Source organism: Mustelus asterias, chromosome 14 (genome assembly GCF_964213995.1).
Source record: "Mustelus asterias chromosome 14, sMusAst1.hap1.1, whole genome shotgun sequence".
NCBI lineage: Eukaryota > Metazoa > Chordata > Chondrichthyes > Carcharhiniformes > Triakidae > Mustelus > Mustelus asterias.
Window position 1 is genome coordinate 67,309 of NC_135814.1, and position 13,884 is coordinate 81,192.

The following is a 13,884-nucleotide window of genomic DNA, read 5'->3' on the forward strand; positions in this document are numbered from 1 at the left end:
TAGCCCTGATATAATCCACATGATGTGAGGGGTCGGGTACGGGGAGGGAGGGAACAGCACCCCAAATACTCTGACGTCCTAAAGTGAGTGTCAATACCCCAAATTCTCAGGAATGCTCCACAGTGAGGGACAATACCCTAAATGCTCAGGAGTATTTTACAGTGAATGGGCAATATGCCAAAAACTCAGGAACATCCTCAAGTGAGTGACAATGTCCAAAATACATTCCACTGTGAGGAAAGCATCCTAGCTATTCAGTAGCATCCACAGTGAACTTAAGAAATAGGAGCAGGAGTAGACCAAATGTCCCCTCAAGCCTGTTCAGTGATTCAGTATGATTATGTCTCATCTTCTGCCTCAAAGGCTGGAAGGGCAGTCTTAGTAATTACAGCCCAGTTAGTTTAACAAGACTTTTGGAAAAGTAATGAGGGAAGCCATCAGAAGGCACTTGGAGAGGTTGAACATAATTGAGGACTGTGAGGGTGAGACTGCGCAATGTTGATATTTTTTATGTTTAAGATGGGGCTGCTGAAGAACCAGAACCAGAGAACATTACAGCACAGAAACAGGCCTTTTGGCCCTTCTTAGAAGCATAGAACATAGAAAAACTACAGCACAAAACAGGCCCTTTGGCCCCACAAGTTGTGCCGAACATATCCCTACCTTTTAGGCCTACCTAGAACCCTCCATCCTATTAAGTCCCATGTACTCATCCAGGAGTCTCTTAAAAGACCCTATTGAATTTGCCTCCACCACCACTGACGGCAGCCGATTCCACTTGCCCACCACCCTCTGTGTGAAAAACTTGCCCCTAACATTTCCCCTGTACCTATCCCCCAGCACCTTAAACCTGTGTCCTCTCGTAGCAGCCATTTCCACCCTGGGAAAAAGCCTCTGAGAGTCCACCCGACCTATGCCTCTCAACATCTTCTACACCTCTATTAGGTCTCCTCTCATCCTACGTCTCTCCAAGGAGAAAAGACCGAGCTCCCTCAGCCTATCCTCATAAGGCATGCCACTCAATCCAGGCAACATCCTTGTAAATCTCCTCTGCACCCTTTCAATCTTTTCCACATCCTTCCTGTAATGAGGCGACCAGAACTGAGCACAGTACTCCAAGTGGGGTCTGACGAGGGTCTTATATAGCTGCATCATTATCCCCGGACTCCTAAACTCAATCCCTCGATTGATAAAGGCCAGCACACCATACGCCTTCTTAACCACCTCCTCCAGCTGGGGTGGCCGATTTTAGAGTCCTATGGACCCAGACCCCAAGGTCCTTCTGATCCTCTACAGTACGAAGAGTCTTTCCCTTCGTATTGTACTCCTTCATCCCATTTGACCTGCCAAAATGGACCATTACACATTTATCTGGGTTGAAGTCCATCTGCCACTTCTCCGCCCAGTCTTGCACCCTACTGGTATAGACTGGAAATCGCTGAGAGCTCGGACTCTGAATGGGGAGGAATTTGTAAAATGCGTACAGGAGGGTTCTTTGGAACAATATGTAGATAGCCCGACTAGAGAGGGGGCTATACTGGACCTAGTACTGGGAAATGAGCCCGGTCAGGTCTTCAAAGTTTTGGTAGGGGAACATGTGGCAAATAGTGACCACAATTCTGTTAGCTTTAGGATAGTGATGGAAAAGGATGTGTGGTGTCCCAAGGGTAAGGTGTTGGATTGGGGGAAGGCTAACTTTAGTGGGATTAGGCAGAAATTGGCAGCTGTTGATTGGGAGAGGCTGTTTGAGGGTAAATCCACATCTGGTATGTGGGAGTCTTTTAAGGAACAGTTGTTAGGGCTACAGGACAGGCATGTGCCTGTAAAAAAGAAGGATAGGAAGGGTAGGATTCGAGAACCGTGGATAACCAGGGAAATTGAGGGACTGGTCAAAAAGAAAAGAGAGGCGTATGTTAGGTCCAGGCAGCTAAAAATGGAGGGAGCTCTGGAGGAGTACAAAGAAAGTAGGAAAGAACTCAAATGGGGAATCAGAAGGGCAAAAAGGGGTCACGAAATGTCCTTGGCAGACAGGATTAAGGAGAATCCCAAGGCATTTTATTCATACGTTAGGAACAAAAGGGTTGTCAGGGAAAAAATCGGACCTCTCAGGGACAAAAGTGGGGAATTATGCTTGGAGCCCAAAGAAGTAGGGGAGATCCTAAATGAATACTTTGCGTCGGTATTCACAAAGGAGAGGGATGTGTTGACTGAGAGTGTCTCGGAGGGGAGTGTTGAACCGTTGGAGAAAATCTCCATTACAAGGGAGGAAGTGTTAGGTTTGTTAGAGAATATAAAGACTAACAAATCCCCAGGGCCTGATGGAATCTATCCAAGGCTGCTCAGGGAGACGAGAGATGAAATCGCTGGGCCTCTGACGCAAATCTTTGTCTCGTCACTGGACGCAGGTGAGGTCCCAGAGGATTGGAGGATAGCTAATGTGGTCCCGTTATTTAAGAAGGGTAGGAAGGATAACCCGGGTAATTATAGGCCGGTGAGCTTGACGTCTGTGGTGGGGAATTTGTTGGAGAAGATTCTTAGAGATAGGATGTATGCGCATTTAGAAAGGAATAAACTCATTAACGATAGTCAGCATGGTTTTGTGAGAGGGAGGTCATGCCTCACTAACCTGGTGGAGCTTTTTGAAGAAGTGACCAGAATGGTTGACGAGGGAAGGGCCGTGGATGTCGTCTATATGGACTTTAGTAAAGCGTTTGACAAAGTCCCTCATGGTAGGCTGGTGAAAAAGGTTGGATCTCATGGGATAAAGGGGGAGGTGGCTAGATGGGTGGAGAACTGGCTTGGTCACAGAAGACAGAGGGTGGTAGTGGAAGGGTCTTCTTCCGGCTGGAGGCCTGTGACTAGTGGTGTTCAGCAGGGCTCTGTATTGGGACCTCTGCTGTTTGTGATTTATATAAACGATCTGGAAGAAGGTGTAACTGGGGTGATCAGTAAGTTTGCGGGCGACACAAAATTGGCAGGACTTGCAGATAGTGAGGAGCATTGTCAGAAGCTACAGAAGGGTATAGATAGGCTGGAAATTTGGGCAAAGAAATGGCAGATGGAGTTCAATCCTGATAAATGCGAAGTGATGCATTTTGGTAGAAATAATGTAGGGAGGAGCTATTCGATAAATGGCAGAACCATAAAGGGTGTAGATACGCAGAGGGACCTGGGTGTGCAAGTCCACAGATCCTTGAAGGTGACGTCTCAGGTGGAGAAGGTGGTGAAAAAGGCATATGGCATGCTTGCCTTTATAGGACGGGGCATAGAGTATAAAAGTTGGGGTCTGATGTTGCAGATGTATAGAACGTTGGTCCGGCCGCATTTGGAATACTGCGTCCAGTTCTGGTCGCCACACTACCAGAAGACGTGGAGAGTTTGGAGAGAGTACAGAGGAGCTTTTCCAGGATGTTGCCTGGTATGGAGGGGCTTAGTTATGAGGAGAGATTGGGTAAACTGGGGTTGTTCTCCCTGGAAAGACGGAGGATGAGGGGAGACTTAATAGAGGTGTATAAAATTATGAAAGGCATAGATAGGGTGAACGGTGGGAAGCTTTTCCCCAGGTCGGTGGTGACGTTCACGAGGGGTCATAGGTTCAAGGTGATGGGGGGGAGGTTTAACACAGATATCAGAAGGACATATTTTACACAGAGGGTGGTGGGGGCCTGGAATGCGCTGCCAGGCAAGGTGGTGGTGGTGGACACACTGGGAACGTTTAAGACTTATCTAGACAGCCATATGAATGGAGTGGGAATGGAGGGATACAAAAGAATGGTCTAGTTAGGACCAGGGAGCGGCACGGGCTTGAAGGGCCGAAGGGCCTGTTCCTGTGCTGTATTGTTCTGTTCTATCTATGTCCCTCTGTAACTTCTGACATCCCTTCTTGCCTGTGCCGAACCATTTTTCTGCCTAGTCCCACTGACCTGCACCTGGACCATATCCCTCCACACCCCTCTCATCCATGTACCTGTCCAAGTTTTTCTTAAATGTTAAAAGTGAGCCCGCATTCACCACTTCATCTGGCAGCTCATTCCACACTCCCACCACTCTCTGTGTGAAGAAGCCCTCCCCAATATTCCCTTTAAACTTTTCCCCCTTCACCCTTAACCCATGTCCTCTAGTTTTTTTCTCTCCGACCCTCAGTGGAAAAAGCCTGCTTTCATTCACTCTATCTATGCCCATCAAAATTTTATACACCTCCATCAAATCTCCCCTCATTCTTCCATGCTCCAGGGAATAAAGTCCTAACCTATTCAACCTTTCTCTGTAACTCAGTTTCTCAAGTCCCAGCAACATCCTTGTAAACCTTTATGTTTCCTGCAGTTGTCTGCTATCCCTCTGCAGATTTGCTCCTCCAATTCTCGCTGACTATTGGGTGGTCTATAATACACCCCCATTAATGTGGTCATACCTTTCCTGTTTCTCAGCTCCACCCATATGGCCTCGGTCAAGCCCTCTAATCTGTCCTGCCTGAGCACTGCTGTAACATTTTCCCTGACTAGCAATGCCACCCCCCCATCCTTCATTCCTCTGCCTCTATCACGTCTGAAACATCGGAACCCTGGAACATTGAGCTGCCAGTCCTGCCCCTCCTGTAGCCAAGTTTCACTAATGGCTATAATGTCATAATTCCATGTGTCAATCCACGCCCTCAGCTCGTCTGCCTTCCCCACAATACTCTTGGCATTGAAAAGGTCTTCAAAGTTTTGGTAGGGGAACATGTGGCAAATAGTGACCACAATTCTGTTAGCTTTAGGATAGTGATCGAAAAGGATGAGTGGTGTCCCAAGGGTAAGGTATTGGATTGGGGGAAGGCTAACTTTAATGGGATTAGGCAGAAATTAGCAGCTGTTTATTGGGAGAGGCTGTTTGAGGGTAAATCCACATCTGGCATGTGGGAGTCTTTTAAGGAACAGTTGCTGGGGCTGCAGGATAGGCATGTGCCTGTAAAAAAGGATAGGAAGGGTAGGATTTGAGAACCGTGGATAACCAGGGAAATTGAGAGATTGGTCAAAAAGAAAAGAGTGGCGCACGTTAGGTCCAGGCAGCTAAAAATGGAGGGAGCTCTGGAGGAATACACGAAATGTCCTTGGCAGACAGGATTAAGGAGAATCCCAAGGCATTTTATTCATACATTAGGAACAAAAGGGTTGTCAGGGAAAAAATCGGACCTCTCAGGGACAAAAGTGGGGAATTATGCTTGCAGCCCAAAGAAGTAGGGGAGATCCTAAATGAATACTTTGCGTCGGTATTCACAAAGGAGAGGGATGTGTTGACTGGGAGTGTCTCGGAGGGGAGTGTTGACCTGTTAGAGAAAATATCCATTACAAGGGAGGAAGTGTCCCATGGGACCTGTATAGATGGGATGGTCTCTGTTTGAACCGTGCTGGGACCAGAGTCCTAGCGAATCGTATCACTAGGGCTGTAGATAGGGCTTTAAACTAATTTATGGGGGGGAGGGTGCAGAGGTAAGAGGAATTACGAAATCAATGGTAGAGGAGAGGGAGCGAGTGCAAGTGAATGAAGACATTCGAGTACCATAGAACCATAGAAAATTACAGCTCAGAAACAGGCCCTTTGGCCCCTCTTGTCTGTGCCGAACCATTTTATGCCTAGTCCCACTGACCTGCACTTGGACCATATCCCTCCACACCCCTCTCATCCATGAACCCGTCCAAGTTTTTCTTAAATGTTAAAAGTGACCCCACATTTACCACTTTATCCGGCAGCTCATTCCACACTCCCACCACTCTCTGCGTGAAGAAGCCCCCCCTAATATTCCCTTTAAACTTTTCTCCTTTCACCCTTAACCCATGCCCTCTGGTTTTTTTCTCCCCTAGCCTCAGCGGAAAAAGCCTGCTTGCATTCACTCTATCTATACCCATCAAAATCTTATACACCTCTATCAAATCTCCCCTCAATCTTCTACGCTCCAGGGAATAAAGTCCCAACCTATTCAATCTCTCTCTGTAACTCAGCTTCTCAAGTCCCGGCAACATCCTTGTGAACCTTCTCTGCACTCTTTCAATCTTATTTACATCCTTCCTGTAACTAGGTGACCAAAACTGTACACAATACTCCAAATTCGGCCTCACCAATGCCTTATATAACCTTACCATAACACTCCAACTTTTATACTCGATACTCCGTTTTATAAAGGCCAATGTACCAAAGGCACTCTTTACGACCCTATCCACCTGTGACGTCACTTTTAGGGAATTCTGTACCTGTATTCCCAGATCCCTCTGTTCAACTGCACTCTTCAGAGTCCTACCATTTACCCTGTACGTTCTACTTTGATTTGTCCTTCCAAAGTGCAATATCTCACACTTGTCTGCGTTAAATTCCATTTGCCATTTTTCAGCCCATTTTTCTAGTCGGTCCAAATCCCTCTGCAAGCTTTGAAAACCTTCCTCACTGTCCACTACACCTCCAATCTTTGTATCATCAGCAAACTTGCTGATCCAATTGACCACATTATCATCCAGATCATTGATATAGATGACAAACAACAATGGACCCAACACCGATCCCTGCGGCACACCACTAGTCACAGGCCTCCACTCAGGGAAGCAATCCTCCACAACCACTCTCTGGCTTCTTCCATTGAGCCAGTGTCTTATCCAATTTACTACCTCCCCATGTATACCTAGCGACTGAACCTTCCTAACTAACCTCCCATGAGGGACCTTGTCAAAGGCCTTGCTGAAATCCAGGTAGACAACATCCACCGCCTTCCCTTCATCCACTTTCCTGGTAACCTCCTCGAAAAACTCTAATAGATTGGTCAAACATGACCTACCACGCACAAAGCCATGTTGATTCTCCCTAATAAGTCCCTGTCTATCCAAATATTTGTAGATCCTATCCCGTATCACACCTTCCAATAACTTTCCCACACCGACGTCAAACTTACTGGCCGATAATTTCCCGGATTTCTTTTGGAACCTTTTTTAAACAACGGAACAACATGAGCCACCCTCCAATCATCCGGCACCTCCCCCGTGAATACTGACATTTTAAATATGTCTGCCAGGGCCCCTGCAAGTTCAACAGTAGCTTCCCTCAAGGTCCGTGGGAATACCCTGTCCGGTCCTGGGGATTTATCCACTCTGATTTGCCTCAAGACAGCGAGCACCTCCTCCCCTTTAATCTGTAAAGGTTCCATGGCCTCCCTACCAGTTTGCCCTATTTCCGTAGACTCCATGCCCGTTTCCTCAGTAAATACGGATGCAAAAAAACCATTTAGTATCTCCCCCATCTCTTTTGGTTCCATACACAGTCTACCACTCTGGTCTTCAAGAGGACCAATTTTATCCCTCACTATCCTTTTGCTCCTAACATACCTATAGAAGCTCTTTGGATTTTCCTTCACTCTGTCTGCCAAAGCAACTTCATGTCTTCTTTTAGCCCTCCTGATTTCCCTCTTAAGTAGCTTCTTGCACTTTTTATACTCCTCGAGCATCTGATGTGTTCCTTGCTGCCTGTACATTTCATACAAACCATAAAGGGTGTAGATACGCAGAGGGACCTGGGTGTGCAAGTCCACAGATCCTTGAAGGTGACGTCACAGGTGGAGAAGATAGTGAATAAGGCATATGGCATGCTTGCCTTTATAGGACGGGGCATAGAGTATAAAAGTTGGGGTCTGATGTTGCAGTTGTATAGAACGTTGGTTCTGCCGCATTTGGAATACTGCGCCCAGTTCTGGTCGCCACACTACCAGAAGGATGTGGAGGCTTTGGAGAGAGTGCAGAGGAGGTTTACCAGGATGTTGCCTGGTATGGAAGGGCTTAGTTATGAGGAGAGATTGGGTAAACTGGGGTTGTTCTCACTGGAAAGACGGAGGATGAGGGGTGACCTAATAGAGGTGTATAAAATTATGAAAGGCATAGATAGGGTGAACGGTGGGAAGCTTTTTCCCCGGTCGGTGGTGACGTTCACGAGGGGTCATAGGTTCAAGGTGAAGGGGGGGAGGTTTAACACGGATATCAGGAGGACGTATTTTACACAGAGGGTGGTGGGGGCCTGGAATGCGCTGCCGGGCAAGGTGGTGGAGGCAGACACACTGGGAACGTTTAAGACTTATCTAGATAGCCACATGAACGGAGTGGGAATGGAGGGATACAAAAGAATGGTCTAGTTTGGACCAGGGAGCGGCGCGGGCTTGGAGGGCCGAAGGGCCTGTTCCTGTGCTGTATTGTTCTTTGTTCTTTGTTAGCTGTCCCACACTCTAATCAAGCAACAGCCTGACATAGTCATACCTGCAGAATTATACCTTTCAGTTAGTATCTCAGATCCTTCCGTCCCTGGATATGTCCCATCCCACTGGCAGGCCAGACCCATCAGATATGGCAGCAAAGTGTTACGGAATCATGAGGAAGTGACAACCCAATGAACCCTCATAGTGTTCAGTCAAGTATGGACATTACCACTTACAGTACTTGAGCAGCTGACAACTCAGTGCTTCTCTGAGATGGTAGAAGTTGTGGGTCCTGTGGAAGAAACCTGACCTGTTGCTACAGCAATCTCGTAGATGGTATATTCTGCTTCCACTGTGCACCATGAGTGAAAGATGTGAATTGTGTCAGCGCAATTTGTAACTTCATGATCCAACAGAAGCTTTACTCTAGTATTACCATCGAGTCAAGGAACCAACCCTGGTTCAGTGAGGAGTGTGGAATAGCATACTGGGAACATGAGGTACAGCTACAACACACGACTATATGCCTGTTAAACAGGATGTAGCATGCTGCAGACAGAACTAAGCTATCACCACATTCAATGGATCAGGTCTAAGCTTCTGCAGTCTTGCCTTATTCAGTCAATCAGTGTGTGCTATGTACAAAATGCACTGCAGAAACTCACCAGTACTCCTTACGCAGCACCTTTCAAACCCACAACCATTACCATCTGGGACAGGGGCAGCAGATACCTGGGAACACCACCACCTGGAGGTACCTCTCCAAGCCACTTACCATGCTGACTTGGAAATATATCGCCGTTCCTTCACTGCTGCTGGATGAAAATCCTGGGCAGCAGTTCAAAAAGGCAGCTCGCTACTACCTTTTCAAGAGCAATTAGTGATGGACAATCAATGTTAGCCTGGCTAGTGATGCTCACATTCCATAAATGAATTTTTAAAATATTATTACTATTTACCCATGTATTATAAATGATATAAGCTGGGAGGTGCCTCCATGCTTAGGTCCATACATGCCTCTTCACCACACTGATCTTGGATCTGGATCAAGTGTTTCTTGCTTCAGTGTAGGTGCTGCTATATTCAGCCCACATTAACCGTATATGTGCCAGATATACTATAAAAATATTTGCGTCATCTTCAGCGAGAAATGCTGAGTGGATTATCTCTTTTGGTCTGCTCCTGAGATTCCAAATGCTAGAATTCATCCATTTGCTCCATTTGCTATCAAGAAATGGCTGAACAGGCTGTATGCAACAAAGACCTGTTAAATTTCCAGCAAGTTAATCATTAATCACTGTTTTGTACTATAAGGTATGTTCTTAATTTGTTGCCATACAGCTTGCCTTTTCCACTGGACACTACCAGCGCAGGAGCTGGTGGAAATGGTGCAGAAAGACATTGGAATGTTTCCCCAGCGAAAGAAATGACTGCACAGCAGAAAGAAGGAGTAAGAATGGTCAGGAAAGTGATGCTGTCTTTGAATGAAGAGGGAGGACTAGATGAAGTCTTCACTTTCAGGTAAGAAAAATTCAGAGGAGAGCTATCAAAGTGGCTGATGAACATCAGAGGTTAGAGGTGGGGGAAGAGATGTAACATAAGATATGGAAATTATTCTTTTATTCAGTCCCAGTGTGCGAGGCCCCCCCCCCCCCCCCATAGCAGTATCCAACTCTTCAGAAGCTGAATAAGTCAAATTATGTGTTTAAGATCCAAGACACCTAACCTGCACCTGAATTTATCATGTATTTTGGTTCGATTTTAAATACATTAGCACTGTCTTTCTTTTCTGGTTCTAGAGAAAGTGTGGAACGGTTATCCATATTTAAGAAAATTGAAAGGAAACCCATGGCATGGCCATGTCAGCTCACTATTGGCTCTCGAATCACCATCAACATCGTGGGCTACAAGGCAGTGAGTTATAGATTATATATTGAAGATGGAGGAATTGGAAAAACAGCAATGCAGTGTTTGGAAGGCAGCAGAGAGGTTCAGTATTTAGAAACATAGAAAAACTACAGCACAAAACAGGCCCTTCGGCCCCACAAGTTGTGCCGAACATATCCCTATCTTCTAGGCCTACCTATAACCCTCCATCCTATTTAGTCCCATGTACTCATCCAGGAGTCTCTTAAAAGTCCCTATTGAGTTTGCCTCCACCACCACTGACGGCAGCCGATTCCACTCGCCCACCACCCTCTGTGTGAAAAACTTTCCCCTAACATTTTCCCTGTACCTACCCCCCAGCACCTTAAACCTGTGTCCTCTCGTAGCAGCCATTTCCACCCTGGTGACCTTATAGACCTCTATAAGATCACCCCTCAGCCTCCTATGCCCCAGAGAAAAAAGTCCCAGTCTATTCAGCCTCTCCTTATAACTCAATCCATCAAGTCCCGGTAGCATCCGAGTAAATCTTTTCTAGTTTAATAATATCCTTTCTATAATAGGGTGACCAGAATTGCACACAGTATTCCAAGTGTGGCCTTACCATTGTCTTGTACAACTTCCACAAGACATCCCAACTCCTGTATTCAATGTTCTGACCGATGAAACCAAGCATGCCGAATGCCTTCTTCACCACTCTCTCCACCTGTGACTCCACTTTCAAGGAGCTATGAACATGTACCCCGAGATCTCTTTGTTCTGTAACTCTCCCAAATGCCCTACCATTAACTGAGTAAGTCCTGCCCTGGTCCAATCTACCAAAATGCATCACCTCGCATTTGTCTAAATTAAACTCCATCTGCCATTCGTCAGCCCACTGGCCCAATTGATCAAGATCATAGAAATCATAGAGATCCCATTACAATTGGAGATAACTTTCTTCACTGTCCACTATGCCACCAATCTTGGTGTCATCTGCAAACTTACTAACCATGCCTCCTATATTCTCAACCAAATCATTAATATAAATGACAAATAACAGTGGGCCCAGCACTGATCCCTGAGGCACACCGCTGGTTACAGGCCTCCAGTTTGAAAAACAACTGTCTACAACCACCCTCTGGCTTCTGTCAAGAACAGTAAGAAGCGGCACGGTAGCACAGTGGTTAGCACTGCTGCTTCACAGCTCCAGGGTCCTGGGTTCGATTCCCGGCTTGGGTCACTGTCTGTGTGGAGTTTGCACATTCTCCTCGTGTCTGCGTGGGTTTCCTCCGGGTGCTCCGGTTTCCTCCCACAGTCCAAAAATGTGCGGGTTAGGTTGATTGGCCAGGTTAAAAATTGCCCCTTAGAGTCCTGGGATGCATAGGTTAGAGGGATTAGCGGGTAAAGTGTGTGGGGGTGGGATTGTGGTCGGTGCAGACTCGATGGGCTGAATGGCCTCCTTCTGCACTGTAGGGTTTCTATGATTTCTATGAACACCAGGTTAAAGTCCAACAGGTTTATTTGGTAGCAAATACCATAAGCTTTCGGAGCAATGCTCCTTCGTCAGATGGAGTGGTCTCTGTTCTCAAACAGGGCACAGACAGGGCTTCTGTCAAGAAGCCAATTTTGTATCCATTTAGATACCTCACCCTGGATCCCGTGAGATTTAACTTTATGCAACAACCTACCATGCGGTATCTTGTCAAAGGCCTTGCTAAAGTCCATGTAGACAACATCAACTGCACTGCCCTCACCTACCTTCTTGGTTACCCCTTCAAAAAACTCAATTAAATTTATGAGGCCTGATTTTCCACTCACAAAGCCATGCTGACTGTCCCTAATCAGTCCTTGCATCTCTAAGTGCCTGTAGATCCTGTCTCTCAAAATACCTTCCAACAATTAACCACCACAGATGTGAGGCTCACTGGCCTGTAGTTCGCAGGCTTTTCCCTGCAGCCCTTCTTAAACAAAGGCACAACATTTGCCACTCTCTAATCTTCAGGCACCTCACCCGTGACTATCTTTCTCGATGAAACAAAATCCCAATTCGTCGCCAATTTTCTTTTTGTAATGTCCTAACTATGTTCGAGAGTCTGGATTTTACACAAAAAGAGAAAAGACATGGTTTGCACATATAGGGCCCTATTTTACCATTTTAATTTTAAGTGCTGGGCGGACTTGAAACTGGGAGTGTTTCAGATCTGACTTTTAGACCTGTTCTCAGGCGCCTCCACATGCACTCTGCCTGAAAAAATATCAGCAATTCCGAATTGTGCTGCACAAGCCTGTGTGCAGGGCTTACGTGCCCGAAACCCTGCAGCTCCGATTGGTGCCTTCAACTGCGCATGTGCAGAGAAAAAAATGATAGAATGCTGCTCCCCTGCCACATCCCTCTCGGGCCGGACAATGCTTCCCCCAGCCCCCACAGACATTGCCAACCCCCACAACAGACCCCTTATTCCGTGCCCCCCCCTCCCGCCACCCAGACCGATCGCGGGCCCCTCCCCCCCCACTTCCCCCCCCACCAATCTCAGGCAGAGTGGCAGCAGACCTCCTTCCCCCTCCACTGATCTCAGGCGGAGTGGCAGTGGACCCACCCCCTCCCATCTCAAGCAGAGAGCCATTGGACGCTCGGCACTTACCTCCTCACTAACCCTCACTGACGGAGTGCCCAAATCAGGCTTCTATGGAGCATGTCTGTTTCGCGCTGATTCTGGATGGGCGAACATGGCGGTAAAGGGGGAAGTGCCAGTAAGGTTGGACGTGCAGCCTACGAAGTCAATTTCAGTGGCTATTGCGCCCGTTTCGGGCGTGGTCCCGATCACGGCCACTTTCGGGCCTTGGTAAAGGGGGAACCAGCGTGGAGGCAGGTGCAGATTGCGCTTCTTGCCTCATGCCCGACTTTATCAAGTTTTCACAGGCACAACGCGATGGTAAAATCGGGCCCTTAGATTCAAACTCACAACAACAGATTTACTCTGGGAGCTCTTGCCTGTACAGAGTACAAACTGAAGTTAAAAGCAGGAGCCTGTGAAACACCCCATGATATCGCCATCAAATCATGTGACCTGCTCTTAAAGCAATCATACAACTACTTAAATATATAACAGTTAGATCCTCCCTTGTTGGAGATGGTCATTGCCTGGCAATTGTGTGGCATGAATGTTACATGCCAGTTGTCAACCCAAGCCTGGATATTGTCCAGGTCTTGCTTCAGTGTCTGAGGAGTCACAAATGGTGCTGAACATTGTGCATCGGCGAATATCCCCACTTCTAACCTTATGATGGAAGGGGGGGTATTGATGAAGCAGCTGAACGTGGTTGAACCTAGGAAGAGAGGAACTAACCTGAGGAACTCCTGCAATGATGTCCTGGAGCTGTGAGTTTTGACCTCTAACCACCACAACCATCTTCCTTTGTGCCAGGTATGACTCCAACCAGCAGAGAGTTTTCCTCCTGATTTTCATTGACTTCAGTTTTGCAAGGACTCCTTGATACCTTACTCAGTCAAATGCTGCCTTGATGTCAAGAGCAGTCACTTTCACCTCACTACTGGTATTCAGTCTTTTGTCCATGTTTGAACCAAGGCTGTAATGAGGTCAGAAGCTGAGTGACCCTGGTGGACCACAAACTGAGCATCAGTGAGCAAGTTATTGCTGATTAAGTGCCGCTTGACAGCACTGCTGATGACCCCCTGCATCATGTTGCTGATGATCGAAAGTAGACTGATGGGGTGGTAGTTGGTCATGTTGGATTTGTCCTGTGTCTTGAGTACAGGAAATACCTGGGCAATTTTCCACATTGCCAGATAGATG

General features: G+C 46.9%; 1 protein-coding gene across 1 annotated transcript in view; it reads left to right on the forward strand.

Moving 5' to 3' along the window:
• The window catches only part of LOC144503445 (X-ray repair cross-complementing protein 5-like), a 292,714-nt gene that overhangs the window by 66,863 nt on the left and 211,967 nt on the right, over positions 1 to 13,884 (forward strand). The window contains exons 6-7 of the mRNA XM_078227765.1: positions 9,545 to 9,724; positions 10,003 to 10,117. Coding sequence (XP_078083891.1) covers positions 9,545 to 9,724; positions 10,003 to 10,117 — 295 coding nt within the window. The remainder of the gene's footprint in view (positions 1 to 9,544; positions 9,725 to 10,002; positions 10,118 to 13,884) is intronic.